The sequence below is a fragment of the Solenopsis invicta genome, chromosome 6, assembly GCF_016802725.1.
Source record: "Solenopsis invicta isolate M01_SB chromosome 6, UNIL_Sinv_3.0, whole genome shotgun sequence".
Taxonomy (NCBI): domain Eukaryota; kingdom Metazoa; phylum Arthropoda; class Insecta; order Hymenoptera; family Formicidae; genus Solenopsis; species Solenopsis invicta.
Genome location: NC_052669.1, coordinates 5,326,929 through 5,345,594, shown reverse-complemented (window position 1 = coordinate 5,345,594; position 18,666 = coordinate 5,326,929). Strand labels below are relative to the sequence as shown.

Here is an 18,666-nt window from a genome sequence, read left to right as displayed (position 1 = left end):
AAACTTTGGACAAAAAGAACAGATTTATCGGTTGGAAGCGCTCTCCAAAAAACGAGGAAACAGAACATAGTTGCGTCATCGGCGAATGTTCTCGAAGATAACATCGACCGACTGCATCGTTCGAGTTTCGAGGGTACAGGTATCGATACAAGACTCTGGCAGGATCCGGGGGCAAAGATGTCCGTTGGTGCGGTGGAGCGTAGTATCGTCAGTCGCTCGGCCGGACGTGTTTGTGAGTAAATATCAGCTGGATGCGCAGCGCGATTCTGCGACGGCGTGCCGACGTGCGAGCGCGACGACAGTAGGGACGATCCTCACGACGGCCGTGTGCGCGAGAGAGCCGCGAGCATGGGCCTCTTCCCGACCTCCTCGCCCTTCGACGCTGATGTCGGTGAGTAATACCCTCGTTTCCTCATCACGATCTCGTCTGGTCCCGTTACACATGTCGGCCACAAATGACGTCTCTCGCCGTGCGCGCTCGTGATTATCGCGCGAGGACCAGCCGCGCGAGAGAGCAGCGAGAGGAACGAGCTGCTCTTCTGCATCGGGCGTGTTAAGCGGTTGTTGACACTTGACCTCCGGCCGCATCATCGGACCTTTCGCGCTGTTTCTCTGCCCCCAAATTCGACCGACTTTCACCTGTCACGCACGAGATCGATTTTTTTTACACGTGGCACAACGGAAAGATTCCACGCCCGTTGACAGTTCGCTGCCTGATATCTTTCCCGGGTGACGTGGGGCTGCAGAATGCGTCCATCCCTTTGTCGCGCTCTTATCTATATGATGCGGATTATCCCGTTATTGCATTTGTTTATTACCTTAATCTTTGTATTTTTATTTAAAAAGAAAGAAATTTTCTGCGACCTCTTGATTATGCATGCCGTTGAGTGCGCCTGTAATGTATCGCTCTTTAAATTATTTATGATTGTATTGCACCAGAAAAGGCAACCAACGAGAATAATGTGACGGAAGAATGGGGAAAGATAATGGACATCTGTGACAAAGTAGGTACCTCCAGTCAAAACGCCAAGGACTGTTTGCGTTCTATCGTTAAGAGATTATACTGTCAGGACCCTCATGTGGTCATGCAAGCTATAACAGTTAGTATATTGTCCTTTAATAATAATAAATGTTTTAAAGTACTCCACCACAAATTTGATTATTCACTTTTGATCTAGTTGTTGGATGCCTGTGCCAGCAATTGTGGAAAAATTTTCCACTTGGAAATTGCGTCCAGAGATTTTGAAAATGACCTGAGAAAGCTTATTAATCATCCGCAGTCAAAAATAGTAGATAAAATTAAGGCGCTCTTAAAAAAATGGGTGGAGGGTGATTTTAAGACAGATCCGCAATTGAATCTAATCCCAAGTTTGTATAATAAACTCAGAAGTGAAGGCCATGACTTTTCCTCTGTCTCAGATACGGTGAGTTCCTACTCTGCTGCATTATTATTGCACTTCTCCCACTATGATTATAGAAATATAAACCATTTATATTTATTGTAAAATTAAGTGTTGAATTACATGTCCAGACTGAGCTGCATTCTTTGAAATCAGTCAGATAAGACTATCGCTCATTGATACTGTGTGTCCCTCTTATGTTGTATCATGTATTTATTTTATAAACACTGGGTGCATATAGTACTGTAATCATTCACTGAGTTACACTGAATGCACCTATTATATACATTTGGAATAAGGTCCTGTGCACACCAGAGAGGAATATTAGATATTATGAGTATGAATTAAAATTTTAGACTCAGTTTCCTTAATTATAGATAAATAATGAGTTATATCTTGTACTGCACATTTATCTTATGTTTTATTGTTTACGTTTTATTGCATTACACTTAATATTTATTTACAAAATTGATTCTAAAATTTTTATTTCTATTCCTAATATCTAATATTCTTCTATTGTGCATAAGGCGTAAATCAACTTGTTAAACATGTGATATTAATCTTTCGATTTTCATGCTGTTTTCTCATAGTTAATTTGATTTAATGCACTGATGCACATTAAAGCCATTGTATATAAATTGATGTAAAGATGTGTGTTTAATATATAAATGGGTTAAATCGCGAAATCCTCAATATACTTTATGCTGTTTGATAGAATAAATGATTTTATCATTTGAGATATTTGCATTTTATTTTTTCTTATATTAGTGTCTAATGGCTTTAATGTGTATCAATGCACATTAGTGCAAATCAGTCAAACTCGCATCATAAGTTCCTAAGTGAGGTGAAAAACTGACCCAAAAAATTTTTCATGTAACAGTACGTTTATAATAATAAAAATTATGTTAATATACAGTAAATTAATAAACCTAATGCGTAGATATACAATATCATTTATTTTGACATAGAATTTTTAAAATTATAATTATAATATCTATAATTACTATAATACAAAACAATTATTATAATTCTTGTACTATTTATGGAAGGAACAGTTTGCTCTGCTTCTGAATCAAAACGTTAATTCAATATTTAAAAATTTTTTTTAAATATATATAAAATGCAATGTCTTTTTTAGCCAAAACGTTCTAGCACTCTGAGCAGAGATCCTAATGTAGTAACAAATTCACAAGAAGAATCAGATATTGCAAAAGGTAATATTTTAATATTATTTTTATTTTATATTTAATAATGTTTTAAGCTTATTTCAATTATATTATTATATTTAGTTATTATATAAATAATATTTTTACAGCCATACAACTTTCATTGCAAGAAAGTAAAGTTCATACTCAAAGCACTTCGTCGCATAGCTCACCAGCCTCCAAAAAAAGTACTAGTTTATATCCTAGTGTAAATTCGGTACTTGGAGCAAGTAGCACCTCTCAGGAAGGCAGAAAAGTACGTGCTCTGTATGATTTTGAAGCTGCTGAGGATAACGAATTGACATTCTTAGCAGGAGAAATAAGTATGTATATGGGAATTATATAAAAGAATAAGTTATACGATATCATAATTATTAGAAATAAATTTTTAATTAAATTTGGTTTTTTTAGTTAATATTTTGGATGATTCTCATCCAAATTGGTGGAAGGGCAGCAATCAAAGAGGCGAAGGACTTTTTCCCTCTAACTTTGTTACTGCTGATTTGTCTGTTGAACCAGAAGAGTTTACAAGTAAGATATATGCGACTTAATTTTCTGATGTATTCTATAAAATTTAAACGTTTTTAAATTTATTTATTATGTATACTCGCGATTGAATTAATGTACGTATGTATTTCTGTGTAGAATTGGAACATAGTAACAAAAAATTAGTCCAATTTGCGGAAGAAGTAGAAGTAAAAATGGTCAAACGTGAGCCAGAAGTGGTGGAAGTTGAAATAGATGAAAAGAAAATGGATAGATTATTACATCTGTTTCATGAAGCTGATCCACAATGTGATACCTCCGATCCTCAGGAAATGCTTGATTTAGAAGGTAATTATGAATCTTGATGAAAACATTAAGTTAAAAAAATATTACAAACATATTTATTATTTCTTTCTTTGCATTTTACAGAACAAGTTACGGCGATGGGACCTTTGATTGACGCAGCTTTGGAAAAAGTGGATAGGCGGCATGCACAGCTTACGCAATTAAGTTCTGATTTGGTTGACGCTCTTAATCTGTACCATACCCTGATGAGAGAACCTCCGACACCGTCTGGCTACACTCTGCCTAAAATGCAGCCACATATAAATCCTTATCCATTCCACAATCCGGGACCACCACCAACGCACGTAAGTACTTCAACTTCAACTAACGTTTCTCACAATAGCGTGTGATACTCTGACATTGTTGTATCTTTTAACAGATGTTTAATGGTATGCCGCCTTCTCCGTTTCCCACTGGTGCCGGCTCGGGCCCGGTGGGGCCGTATAACGCGAGTTTGCCGAGCCACGAATACATGGGTCCTACCAGTATGCCAAACATCTCATTACCCCCACATTTTCACGTGCAATCTGGACCCCATCAACATCCGCCTGGACCTCCACAAGGGTCATCTTTACCGCCGCCTGATCAAAATAATCTCCCTTATCAACCACAAGGGTAAGTGACTTAATTTTATTCCTTTTATTGCAACTCTTTCATCATCAATCTTAAGGCTTGTTATAATCAGAACGATTACAAGTCAAGAATATGTCCAAATTTTACGAAATTTTATCATAAATTACAATACACTCCCACACAAACGCACGCGCACAAACACACATCTTTTTATAGCATACGATAATATTAATGCTTAATTGCATATTTTATTGAATATTATGTTTTTTCTTTTTTTTTTTTTTTAATACAAGAAGTGATAATTTAATATATTACGTAGCAGATATCCACCTCAAAGTGGCCCAGCACCCGGACCATATGGTCCGCCTGGGCCTACAGGACCATCTGTAAATCAGCAATCACAATATACTCCTTCAAATGGGCAACACATGATGTAAAGCAAAGCTATGCGTTATAAACTCATCTTGTACTCTAAAATTCAAGCTGTACAATATTACTATATTATAATTATTTAAATAAACATACCCAAAGTAGCCAAAGATAATGGGTTTTTAATAAAAATTTTATGTTCGAATCTAGGATCTACTGTTTTAAATGTGCATATGCGATTAGAAAAAGCAAAGCAGAAAGTGACTTATGTTATCTACAACATGTTTACATTAGTTTTGTAACTGTTAGATATTTATTGACTCAGACTGTTCAGTTTTAATTTATACATTCCTTCAACCAATTTGATTTCTGTTATTTGATTATTGTTTGATTCACATTATTAAACATATTAAATATCAATGTATATGTAAAAATATGTTAAATTCCACATATCTATGCATTATTTTAAATAATACTTCTCGTATTATAATTATATATAAATAAATATAAAAATGATTAATTCTTCGTGCTTTGTTTTACATCTAAGTTGTAAGCGTTGTCACATATGTGTCATAAATTGTACATTTTGCATTTTTGAATATTATATATATTTTGAATAATATGTCTCTGCAATGTGTTGTAAAAATACAAAAAATACGAAATTTTGGAATTTGTGTATGAATAGAAGAGCTCAAGAAATGTTTTATAGTTTTCTACTCTGCCATCGATCAAGTAATTGCAAAACGAGGATTGTTAGGAAACGAAGTGATATTATTGTTAAAGAAGTGTTACGATCATGAAATGTTGTTAAGATTCTTTTAATTGTCAAACAATGGTTGAAACATCTTTTGCAAGAAAATGTCTCAATATGGTCTAGTCTCTCCATTGTGTACAATAAGACTAATAATTCCTATTAATCGTTTAAAAAATAGCGAGACTGCGAGAAATTTTTTATCGATTGTTAAATAATAAGTGATATATTTGTACATATACGACGAAACGTTCTGTCTCGAAAATGGTCAACATTTTTCACTACAGTATATATTAAAATAAGTTAAAATATTTCATTTTCCAACACAATGCATAATTGTTCAAAGTGTTCGACTTTTATTATAAAAGACATAAAACGAGAAAAGAATATATATATATATATATATATATATATATTTACTTTATATATATATATATATATATATATATATATATATATATATATATATATATATATATATATATATATATATATATATATATATATATATATATATATATGAAGTACACAATGGTATTGTGGGCAAAATTTACGTCTCAAATCTAAATGGAAACATAATTTAAGGTATAATTTATATAGGGGCAGAACGTATCAATGTCTTTGTCGAGCAGCGACGTTATTCTGTACACCGTACATTTAAGCAAATAAAGACGGAAACGAAATAGAAATTAAAAGCGAGATAAATAAACAGGTCCTATGGAGAGTAGGCGCTAGTTATGTTCTGTGTATGTTACGTTACCATTAAAGTGGCTTTATTTGTATTATTGGTTATCGCTTCAATTCCTTCTTTCTTGTATGCATATGGATTTATCTGGCGAAAAAAATCTCGCGACAAAAAATGACTGTATATTGTGTAAATATCGTAAAAAAATACATTTTTCGAAATGTTCACTTATATGATTCTTTACTAATATCACACTTTTCCCATATTGCGGTCGTGTTGACAAAACCTTGACGAAATGCTAAGAATACGATAGGAAAGTGGTGATTATCGTGTAACGGTTTAGCAGATGAATATCAATTATCACCTAAAGTTTAAAAATCATTCTTGCACAATTTTGGCATCCAGTATCTCCCAATATTAAAAAATATTGTTATAATAATTATTTATTTTACACATTTATGTGCGTAATACATTTATGGATCACGAATTCTTGATATGCTGTCTGTCACTTTTAACTAAATAACTTAATAATGCATACCGTTATCGCCGATTGTATAGATTATAGTTAATGAAGAATGAATCTTTTTTCATTGTCATATTAACTTTTAAATCCGTCATACATTGTCGTATATGTTGAGAGATGCTTATTAATTTTTCTATTTTTTCTCGCCGCGCCTTGCCATATCGACCTTCTGATACTTTTACAGTAACAATTGCTTCTTAATAGTCGTTAATGATACTCAAGAATTATTTAAAATTTCATAATGAGCTGCACACAGCACAACGCCTGAAGATATACATATAGATATACAGGGAATAATATAATTCCTTGTAACGGAAGATTTACGATCGATAGAACAATGAATTAATGATTGAAAAATCCCGCAAACAAGTCCCGTTATAAAATCGTTTGTTTTTCTTGTGTATCCGCGTGCATAAATTTTATTTAATTTTTACTCTCATGCGTAAGTTTTATTCTTACGCAATTCTTTAATTCGTGTACGAAATGGAGTTTTTAAACGATTTGCAAAAATCAAATTGTACTTTGTTGAAATGTATTATTATATTTTTAATATTCTTATTACACTTTTGTATTCTTTCCACTATATTAATGTTATAAGTTGCGCGTTTGCTATTATAAAATAAGTTTTTGATATATTACTGTACATATATCACACAAGTTTAAGTCAATACACAAATAATATATTAACTAATCTATGAACAATTACGTGTAAAAATTCCTTAAGCAATTTTGCAGACATTCATGCTTGAATAACATCAGCATTACTTAATGCGTCTGATGAACGAATAATAGCACGTGTATTTAACATCTAATGAATTATTCTAAAACATGAGAAAAATTTATATGCAATCGCCTTATAGCGTATACGAGATGCTTAATTATTCTAGTATTAATTATTAATGCATTGCGTTGAAAAATGAATTCTTTCAATTAACACTGTTCACTTTTTGACATTGATCTACTTTTTGATATTGATATTTTAATATAAATAATCAACATTAGATAATTGTATGTGTTTATATTCTTCATTAACACTAATTAACTAATTTCGTTAATATTACCATTGATATTACTCATATGCCGTTTTTTTTGCTCTCAATTGCTATTTTTATGCGTTACTTTTTTGTATCTTATATCATTTGTATATTGAAAAGTGCATATAACAATCGATGCCACTTCCTCATAACTGTTTTGTTGATAAGATCATTAGATCAGTAGATTTCCTTGGCAATGGCATTTCTTAGAGATTGACAATGGACCAAACAACCTTGGCATTAACATTCTAGATCTCTCGGTTTCGTTTCCAAGCTGCAGACAAGACTCGTGACTATCAATCATGATAGTCGAGCCTCCGTAAAATATCCAGTCATGCAAGGAAATAAAAAAATTCTTATTCTTCTCGCTATTCTTTATCAACGTTAGCAATCATTCATTATCAACATTTATCTGTAATCGCTATATATATATAATGATTAATAGCTTTATATAGTATATATTTATAAATCTATTAATCATTTATTGATTGAAGTTGCAAAAAAAGAAAATCTAATTTCTTATGTCATAAGAATTATAAAAATTAATGAACTTTTATAGAATTTTAATTTAAAATTAAACTAACAAGATATCTATCTATCTATCTATCTATCTGTCTATCTATATGTATATATATATATATATATATATATATATATATATATATATGATAGTAAAAATTACAATAAATGATTATTTCTTCTTCCTTTCTTCTTGATATTTTCATTAAGAAGGAATAAACTTTAAATTTTCGATCCGAAATCTTTAACAATAGATAATTACAGCCCTAGTCTCTTCGCTTTGCTTGATGTTTTAAACGTCATCCTCGAATTAAAATTTCTCTATCAAGGTGATGTTTTGTTCTATCACTTTTACCGCTCTCGTATGTAGCTCAAGGACAGTGCAATTGTTTTTCTAGGTCTAGGATCGGCTCCCAAGTCAGATTTCTACGAATATATTTCAATGATCGAGACGATGAGTTGCATTTATTTCATAAACAGTTAAACAACTTGTTTAGAATATTTTCAATAAAAATAGACAGGTTTAATTATAGTGTATTAAAAAGTGTATTAAAAATAATTCAGATATCAATTGACAACCACGTTTTGCCAGTCATTGCACAATATTCTTAGTCTGTTAAATATTGAAATATCTATTTATAGAATATTTATAATGCATAAATTATGATTCAGGTATGTAAGGGTTAATCTTTTAAGCAGACATTTTAAATGTTATGAAAATTTATTTGCTATTGACGAGAACAGCTGTTTAAATACCCGTTCAAAATCATGATATTATCTTATTCAAATGTAAATAGTAAATTAGGAATTTACAAAATAAAAGCATGTAAAAGCTAAAATAAATTGCTTATATAATGTAGTTATTGCAGCAAATTATTAATAATAAAATCTTAGTAGATTATTAAAATATTGTTAAAAATTTTTTTTCTTTATTGTAAAACATCAAGGTAAATGGAAGAAGTTCTACGATCGATTAAATGATGACAAAATTTATTTTCTTAATTGAAAGATGTCCTACTCTAAATGACAACGATTTATGGAACGTGAAGAAAGAGATCTCGCAATGACGAAAAAAACTGTCTGTTGGATTGAAATACAAAACACGATACGTCTGGCTACTTGAATCTGCATCAATAAATTTGAAAGCATTCTGATAATTTCGCGTGACGCATGTTTTCATTAGTATTACTGCATTTTTTTTGCATGACTCACCGTCACTGATAACTAATCGCGTTAGTAAGATTGTTTTGATTGTAATAATGATAAAATCCTAAATCAATCTGTTCTTCGTACACAGATAAAGTATGACGTTATTTTCAATATTTTCTTATAAATAATTTCATAATAGTTTCTCCAAAGTCTTTAGTAAATAATTTATTAAAGAAAACAGCTAAAGATACACTTTAAAGAGCAATATCAAACAATATTACTTGTACAAGAAGAACAACTTTAATTTATTTCTAGTTTCATCTTGTTAAGTAATATATTCCGCATTATGCAACAGCCTTCCTGCACCTTAATAAAGCAATTGCGTGCAAACTTTAGCGCCATTAGCTAATAATAATTGCGGGTGTATGCGTTAGTTCTCAAATTTCGCGATCAAAGATAAATGCCCACTTCGAAAGGTCAGAACTCTATCGGTCATCAGATTGACTGTAGATTAAACAGTAGTGAAATGTTGCATGGAAAAGGTTGTGTATTTTATTAGCGGTATATTTGATATTTAACTGGATTTGACCTTAGGGACCATGCGAATATGATCCGCGAATTTAATGATTGGCGCGGTGCGCTTCTATTAGGCAGCTTTGAAAGTTCGCTAAATCCGCGAAACAACGATCTATTCTATGTTAATAGATGTGACAATGATCACCACAAATGAATATATCGAATCGTAAACAATTTATTCACGTTCATATAACAAATCTAATTTTAAATTGGACTCTCATAATTTAACAAACAAACAAAACAGCCAATAAGAGTCACAGCGCGGTTACAGACATGCAACAAGTAGTTAAATCTAATAACTTTTGTTAAATCAATCTATCTTCGAATGTTTCAACTTTCTTTGGAGTCATTCTTAGCTTATAATATTACAGAAATCCATATGATTATCCAGTCATTATCAGTTAGATAACAGTTGAATCAATAACAAGTTACCGAAGTGGCATCTTTCAAATGCCTCGTGTAATGTCAAAGGACATGTAATATTCTCCGCAAAAAAAAAACTGATGGAATTAACTAAACTTTAGATATATTATACGAATATATTATATTTCGGTAAACTTCTGCATGGTGAGAGTACAAAAACATTCAGAAGAACATTTAGAGAAACCTGAAACTTATATTATGGAACAAATATTACATATACATATGTAATATTTAAAAAAAATTAATAAACATTGAATTTTTGCTTTTGTGACATTTATTAAAGAAAATTTTATCGATGATTCATAGTCATACTCTCAAAATATAAATCTTTGCGATCTTTCACATTAGGATGTAAAAATCGACTTTTATTTTTATATTTTAAAGTTGAATATGAGAAGAAGTAATTTTCTTCTCAGTTGCAGCAATTCTCACGTACATAAAAAATATCAACAGCCAATCTCTATATCCTTGACGAATCTTGCGCTACATTTACATTACTTCACGAAGAAATATCAACAACTGTGGTTTTCGTAATAATTATTTCTATCGTCCTCGTTGCATATATGAACATTCTCAATTTTGATACAAAAAGGAAAGAATAATAAGACGCAATACTACTATGAATATTATATTTCTGCTGATACTGAAATTCTATTTTTCGAGGTTATCCCATGGAAAAAGAGTGATGAGAAAAAATCTACACATTTAGAAAGTATAAAAGTAGATAAAATGTATAATAACTACAAAGTATGAAAAAATTTCAATTTATGTTGAAACTGGTCGTTGTTAAAATTTTTGCGTTGAATTTTTAACATATCCAAGTGTTAATTTAATATAATATGAATACGTTATTTGAATATTTTGTTTTAAATTGATATTCAATATTTCTTAGCATTAAAATAACACAATTTATGGATAAACAAATAACGTAAAAATAAGTTAATAATAATTTAGCTTTAATACATAGTTTTAATAAATTCTAAGATAAATGAATAAAATACGTATCAACATACTATAAATGTTAATTTTATAGAAGAGATATTTCCACATTCTATTTCCAAATAGTGTCGTAGTGTTATATTTTGTGTCAAATTAACATAAAAATTTGAGTAGACCGTTTGGAACATGCGTACATATTAAATTAACACAAACTTCTCAATTGTATATATAGCAAAAAACAAATTAATCGAGTTAATGTTTAAGAAGTATTCTCTGAATTAGATAATTATTATTTTACAACAAAGTGCACAGAAATACTGGTCAATCTATTTTTTATTTTTTACAATATACATAAAAGTTAAAACGCATATTCTTTTTTAATTATATACACATGTTGCAAGTATATTAGGATTATACAGACGCTATAAATTTGCAGACCGCAATACTTCTGTGGGAATTAATTAATTCTTATTTTTATAAAATTGAAATGTGTGTAAATTTCAAGGCAACTAAGATAATAAAAAAGTAATTTGGAAGCAAAGTGGTGCACAAAAGACAAAATGACTTGTTTTGCAATAACAATAATATGTACTACAAATATAAAATTTTGTCCACACATCTAAGTAGACAATTTTTATTTATCAATAAACTAATTGCTCGATTAGTTGTGAAGTTAATTATTTCATAGAAGTATTTATCTTGATTTATATCGCCTATCATTTTTGTGCAACGATTGCACGCTATGTTAATGAAGAGCAACAGGATGGCAATTCGCGCGAAATTTTGTAAGAACGAAACGATGAATCCTAACGTAAGCTTTCGTAATGATGCACCGCCAGAACTGTGTTATCGAGATATACATGATAATTCACACCATTGTCTCGGGACAATGTTTATTGTCTGGATTTACGACTTTAGGAACCGAGATATTAACGGTCCAAATAATAACGTTGTTAACTTTATGAAAAAAAAATTTTATAGAAACAATTATGCGCTTTTATTAGTAGCTATAAGATAATTAAAACGTTGTGCAGTAGCGAGAATATTTATGTAACTGCATACAATTTTTTACAATACATGGAGAATCACAACTATTATTATGGGAAAGCAAATTTTTTGTTAACAAGAATGAATGTAGAATTGAATTCTACATTCTGTAAGATTTTTTTTTATTTTTAGCAACTTCTCGAATTATTTAATAATCATTTCATGTAACATTTTTTTAAATCGTGTCACCTCACTCATCAAAGGTTTTGTAATAACTAAACAAGACTTCTGTGTTTTTTCTCATCGATTTATCAGTGAATAAAAACCTTATTGTCTTATCTATCTAAAATCAACGCCGAAATAAATTTAAGCGTTTTATTGACAGCGGATTGCGACGTCTGCAATCTTTACGAAAACCTTGCTGGGCGTTGAAATCCTTGATGACGCAGAAGAAAAAGTGATATGGAGACGTGTAGCACATTATATTATTTTAATGGCGTTGTTTATTTTCCTTCGATATTCGCACGTTTAGTTACGATCGGATTTAAACGCGACGCTTATACATGTGAATTTTCGTATGGAAATCTATTCACATGGGTGTTATACACGATTAATCCGGCGATTTATCGGCAAAATCTTCGCCTGAATTGATCACAGATTCATGCGTTGCGAAATTAACTTCGACAAGCAAAGTACGCGAAAGAGAACTCTCGATTTTATTCTTCGAACGATTGAGAATGAGATGTTTCTGTTGCGAATTGTAATTTTCAATTCTTATGTATATTGATTAATTCGCACACCGCTATTTTACTCTTTTTGCTTGATAAAATTTTTTCTTTGGGTGTTTTTATGTTGCCTACCATTTGGTCGGATATCTACGAGACGACAACTGTTGTAAAATTTTTCAAGTTAATTTTGTGTGTTCTGAAATATTAAATACCTTTTATCTTATTCTGATATCTCGCCGGCAACCGAATATAATTTGCACTTGCAAGGCTATTTTTATATGGCTTTATATGTGTTTAAGAGTGCATAAATTTGACTGGGTCTTCTTTTCTTGTCTCTTCTTTCAAGAAACACTGGCATTTAAATCTGATTTGCCATTCAATCATGGGATATTTATATCGGACAGAATTGGTTAGAGCGAATGGAATGAATTTTATGCAAATTATTATCTTAACTGTGCGCTGCTATTTTCACTTTGGCGGCGGAGTCAAAGTCAGACGGATGCAACCAATGAAATTTCCATCAAAAGCGCGATAAATCTCAAACGGAACTTAACTCCGGGTTTCCGCGCACATTTTTCGTTTGCGCGCCGTAAACGTCTACGTATTCGCACGATCTTTCGCAACGATCGCACGTCGCATTGTTCGGTCGGTCGCAACGCGTTGCGTAAAGTTGTCACATGTCTGTTTCAGGCCGGAAAAAGCGTCCAGATATCAGCAAAGGTACCGGCTTAATTGCCATTCGCAATTTTTATTGCACCAACGACGCGCAGCTCAAACGCTCGTGTACGTACGTTAATTATCACGACTGATTACGTGCAGTAGAAACGTTGGCCTCAACGTGCGTCACCCGCGTGAATAAACCGTATTGAATTTATCAGACACTGAGCCATTAACGTTAATGTTGTTTATATATCCGCACGTCTGCATATTAAATGGCATAAATTTTGAGGAACAAGGCCGTCACCGTTTCGAAAGGTTGGCGCAGTCCGACTGTACTTAATCTAAATGAAGTACCGGCAACATTTAATGGTATGAAGGACGAAAACAGATGTTTTCTTCAATCGCGTGCGTGTGCGAATCCGCGGCCTTTTCAGACCCACATTGCATTTCCCGCCTGAGATAAACGGTCAGAGATGCGTGTCGGCTCGTAATTTGAATCTACACGTTCGTTTGTCTTTTTCAAAATGGCACGAAAATGAATAAATCTTTTCTTTTTCTTGAGCAGAGACACGTCTGCTCTGAGACTGTATCGTCTGTTGAAAATATGCTCTCAGGACACATCGTAGAAAAATAATAAGCTCTCTGGAAATGAAATATCTGATGTTCTTGCTGGTTTTGTTTTTGTTTTTAATAATATTAATTTACAGATCTATTTTAATAAAAAAATAATTTTTTTCATTTATTTTCTTTTATGTTACAAATTAAACAACCTTTCTGCGACACAAACATATTTTGTCTCGTATATTTCACTTTTCGAAATTTTAGCCTCGTATTCAGAACGATATTAAATAGTTTAGTTCGACAATATATTAATTTAAGTGTTGATACGTATATTAAAATCGAATCCTTGAATCAAACTTCGAAATCATCGATGATACCAAGGTCGCCATGGTTCCCACGTCATTGCTAATGGACACATTCCATCGTTTGTTATTTGGACTGTCTATGTCTTACATAATTTCCCAGCAGGGGGAAAGTATTTTTTCATTCCTATAGTTTCAAGGATGTTCTTCATTAGCATTCGTAATCAATTTGAAATGTCGATAAACCATGGCGATACGCCGGTTCACCGTTGCACGTGATTACTGCAAAAAAGTGCAGTTAATGTGTTTACGTGTACATACATCTCTTACATAAAACATTATTGATATCATTGGTATTTAATTTACTATCACATTTGTTTCAATTGATTATCATGAATTTTCTCTTTTTATATTTTTTAACTTTTTTTGTGTAATTATTATGTCCTACCATATAATGATTTTTATTAAAAGATTAAACAATTGAACAATTAAGAAACATTAGGCATTCCAGAACTTTTGTCTAGCCTTCGATTTTTAAATAGATTGTTAATCTATCTTTCAAATATTTCAATTTTTTTTAGATATTTTAAATGATTGTTGTGCAACATTCTAAATGGTAACATTTAGTAACATAGTAACATAAAAATCGAACAATATTCAAAGTGACAAGATACAAATCATACAACAGATTTTCATATAAAAAGACGATGCTCTTCATTATTATTTATTAATTTTACTTACTATTTATTTAGTATTTTTTTTGTAGGAATTGATTCTTTTTAAGGATCAACTGCATCCGAAATCGAGCGATGTGATTTTATACGGAGAGAAATCTTAAGTATTCTATAAGGCATGCATCACGAGCCGACGCCGCGTCGCGGCTATTACGCGAGCATGCTTAACAGGTGTTCGAGAAGTTACCGGAGCTGCAGGCAAAAGTGTTACATCAGCGCGAAGACGATGCACGATTGTTGTACATATCGTATGTATATGAGTGTATGTATAGGATGCGTATACGTAAACCACATTTACGAATCCTGATTTATTGTGGCGCGAATCGCAGTCGAGGGGTGATTCGATTGTGCGAGTGAAAATAGAGAGTTGAAAACATGAAACTATTCAAGTCTAATTCTTTTATAGTTACGCTTTTACAATTTGTTCTTACGATGAGAAATAACGTTATAAAATTGTTACATAAGAAAGCAATATAATAGAATTTTTATGCACTGCTATATTGAGAAAAATAAAATAATTACAGTTATACTAATTATAATAATTTAACTATAACTCACAGTCGTTTTCCAAGTATATATTTTTAGTCATTTAATCATATAAATTATAACTATTATAACTATTTAGCTATTACTACGTAAATAGTAAGCAAATGTTATAATAAAAAAGTAATTATTATATATTTATTGTAATTGCGATTGCATTCACTACACAAAAATATTTATTTTATTTTTGCAATCCATATCTTGATATTTTACGCTATATTAATATTTAAAAAATTATCATAATTTATAGTAAAATTTTTTCACGGTTGCTAAAATTATAAACATAAGACTATCATTACTAACAGTATAGCAATAATAACTATCAAAAGAAAGCTTTTTACCATAATTATTTTACCATACAATTACAGTGAGAAATAACCAACATTTTTCTCCTAATTTATATATATCATAAAAATTTCAAAAAAGAAACAGATGGAATATAAAGTTCCATATTATCCTTGAATATTCTTTGGATGGTCAAATTCGTCACAATATCCAAATAATACTAATTAATATCTCCTTTACCTGTTGTCCATTATACGTACATGTCAGCTTGGATTTTTACATGATATAAAAAAATTTGAATCTTTTAAATCCACGGTATATATAATGTCGAGGATGATTGCAATTATCAGACTGTGCATTGGAATTAAGTTTACTCGTGTAACCATGACAGTAAAATCTGTGAAAAAAAGTCATAAGTTAAAGAATTAATTACAATAATATTTTATAATAATTAATATCTTATCTCTGGAGGAATTTACTTTTAAGAATTAAAATACTGTGGACTACACGATAAATGTATTTCGCACAGCTGCACCACCATTCTGATACTTTTTTGTTACGATTTATAAAACTAGGAATCTTTATTGCTACTTGTTATATTTTATAGCTTTTTGTTTTATATATAAAAAATTATAATATAGTAATTGGTCCAATATTAATAAATTTATAATATAAATAATATTAATAAATATAAATATTCTAAATGTTACACAATATTTTTTTGCTTCATTATTTACATGGAAATTAATTAACATTAACATTGCACATGTAGCTTATCAATATCGCTGCTACTTTTATGCATGTCCACGTCAATTTCCTCCGTAAAGGCACTTGCATTTCGTCAGTCTGACACAACCGGAACCTCCTCCACTTTTCCAGCGTAGACCGTGGAAACTCCGAGAATGGAACTCGGGCCTTAACCACGAGTTGCAGCACGGATGACATTGACTAGCCTGTTACCAGTCTACGGCGTCTATGTTACCACTTGGTGAAAGTTGACGAAGCGCATCTTCAAGGTTATCGCCTCCAGAGAATCGTCTCCGCTCGCGAGTAACGTTTTCTGAAATTCGGTAACACCAACAGACATTAATCAATTACAGGTGGAATCGCGATCTTTTCCTCAAAACGACTGTAAATGCGATAAAACATACAGATAATATCATCACGCGACGTGCGAAAAGAACGAGTGGTGCCTTAATAGCCGGGAACGTTAATTGCTCCATTGTGCGTTTCAATTACTCGATACGAGCGAGTAACAGGTTTTGAGCTCGAGCGCGAAACAATGTCGATAATAATTTAATAAGGTTTAACGCGGTTGGTGACTACCGCACAATGCACAGCACAGATATCGTCATTTAATAGTATGATCTAGACTAGAGAGTGTTATTTATGCTTGAGCTACGCTTGTAAAAAATAATGAATAAATATTATCAGCGTGCTAATAACTTCATAATTTGAGCGAATTAAAGATTATTCAAGATATTAATATACGTAGATATTAAAATTATTTTTATTTTAACCTTATATGTATTAATATTAATAAAAATTTGCGTGCCCTCGTGACATAACTGATTTTATATACGCTTCCTAAACGATTATAAAACTTCAAATACGTTGAGGAAATATATATAAAATGCATATTAATATGTGCTATTGGGTGAGGTTTAATGATAGATATTTAATTATATCATGAAATTAACATTTGTTCTTAATTTTGTGGCAAATTAAGACATTTAATGCTTCTCAAATACTCGATAAAAATATAGTCTTACATGTTTCTTGTATTATTATATATAAACTAAAATTATATAGAAATGTCTTGCATATATGTAATATTTAGATAAAGTATGTATATATGATCACGTGAAGAGTATGAAGAAAATGATGTTAACTTTTGAAATTCATATTTAATTTATCGACTTTTACATGTGCTTGTTATGTCTTCATCATTTAATGTAATGTAAATGACCTCAACAATAAACGAATTCAATAATCATCGTGTCGCTGTTCCATCAAAGAAAGAGAATTTCGTTTTGTTATGCTCAAAAGACCCTATATTAACATATGAAACGAGCGATACGTGCACGGCGATATGAGTACGACTACCGTCGCACTTGAATTAAGAGAGATTCAAAGAAATAGAAAGTCTTTTTTGTCTACCGTTATTGCGACCATCAACGCAATGTGTGCTTGAATTCATGACGACGATATAAACACTCGAATATCCGAACAAAACGGTTTCTAGGCCGGGCATTAATTAACACGAGACTTCTAATAAATAGATACAATATCTTAAGATAAACCAGCGAGAATCCAGTTCAATCGCACAAGACATTTCGAAATAGTTAAAGGATATTTCAGGAATATGACAGATTATTTAGAAAATTCTCAGCCTAATTACGGAGACATTTCAGAAAGTAAAAGGATTTTTGTGAAAAATTATGCTTCGAAATTGTTTCAAAAAACATTCAATAAAATTTACTATATATATGTTTATATGTATGTATGTATATTCCTATGCACATTGTTTAATTTCAGGTTAATTTTAACAGAAATGTTTTATTCATAATTTATTTATCAAATTCAAATTTATATTAAAACGTTAGTTGTATGTGCTTTGGAAAATATGGAAAAAATAATTACAAATTGCTGATCGTGTAATCGACACATCGTGCCAGTATGATTGTGGGAACAAAGAGTTTACTCCAACTGTTATTAACTGTTAACTTCAACCTATCCTACCATTAAACGAATGGAAAAAAGGATGTAGGTGAACATTGATCGATCGCTCGACCGCTTTAAGTTCGATCGGCATATCCCATCGAACAATCTTATATTACTCTCTCAACAAAATTGATTTACAAAATGTATACAATTCTACAGGGAAGT

General features: G+C 31.3%; 1 protein-coding gene across 5 annotated transcripts; it reads left to right on the top strand.

The window, feature by feature from the left end:
* Positions 1-140: 140 nt before the first annotated feature.
* LOC105200867 (signal transducing adapter molecule 1) lies at positions 141-17,829 on the top strand. 5 transcript variants are annotated; one of them, XR_005575117.1, is made up of 11 exons: positions 142-391; positions 940-1,100; positions 1,179-1,424; positions 2,539-2,614; positions 2,716-2,928; positions 3,017-3,136; positions 3,251-3,439; positions 3,521-3,741; positions 3,816-4,051; positions 14,982-15,197; positions 16,657-17,829. XR_005575117.1 is itself a non-coding variant. In XM_026135387.2 (10 exons), the coding sequence occupies exons 1-10, from the start codon at positions 349-351 to the stop codon at positions 16,727-16,729; spliced, it is 1,578 nt and encodes a 525-aa protein (XP_025991172.1). In that variant the 5' UTR covers positions 141-348; the 3' UTR covers positions 16,730-17,829. The 5 variants fall into 5 exon arrangements, 4 of the variants coding, with proteins under 4 accessions (XP_025991172.1, XP_039307106.1, XP_011166949.1 ...); XM_026135387.2 differs by lacking the exon at positions 14,982-15,197 and having other exon boundaries at positions 141-391; XM_039451172.1 differs by lacking the exon at positions 16,657-17,829 and having other exon boundaries at positions 14,982-15,325.
* The last annotated feature ends 837 nt before the right edge of the window (positions 17,830-18,666 follow it).

Coding starts and splice junctions, on each gene's coding strand:
- LOC105200867 (XM_026135386.2), top strand. CDS start 349: ATGGGCCTCTTCCCGACCTCCTCGCCCTTCGACGCTGATGTCG. Junction 2,615..2,715: donor AGAATCAGATATTGCAAAAG/GTAATATTTTAA, acceptor ATATTTTTACAG/CCATACAACTTTCATTGCAA. Junction 3,742..3,815: donor CGGGACCACCACCAACGCAC/GTAAGTACTTCA, acceptor ATCTTTTAACAG/ATGTTTAATGGTATGCCGCC.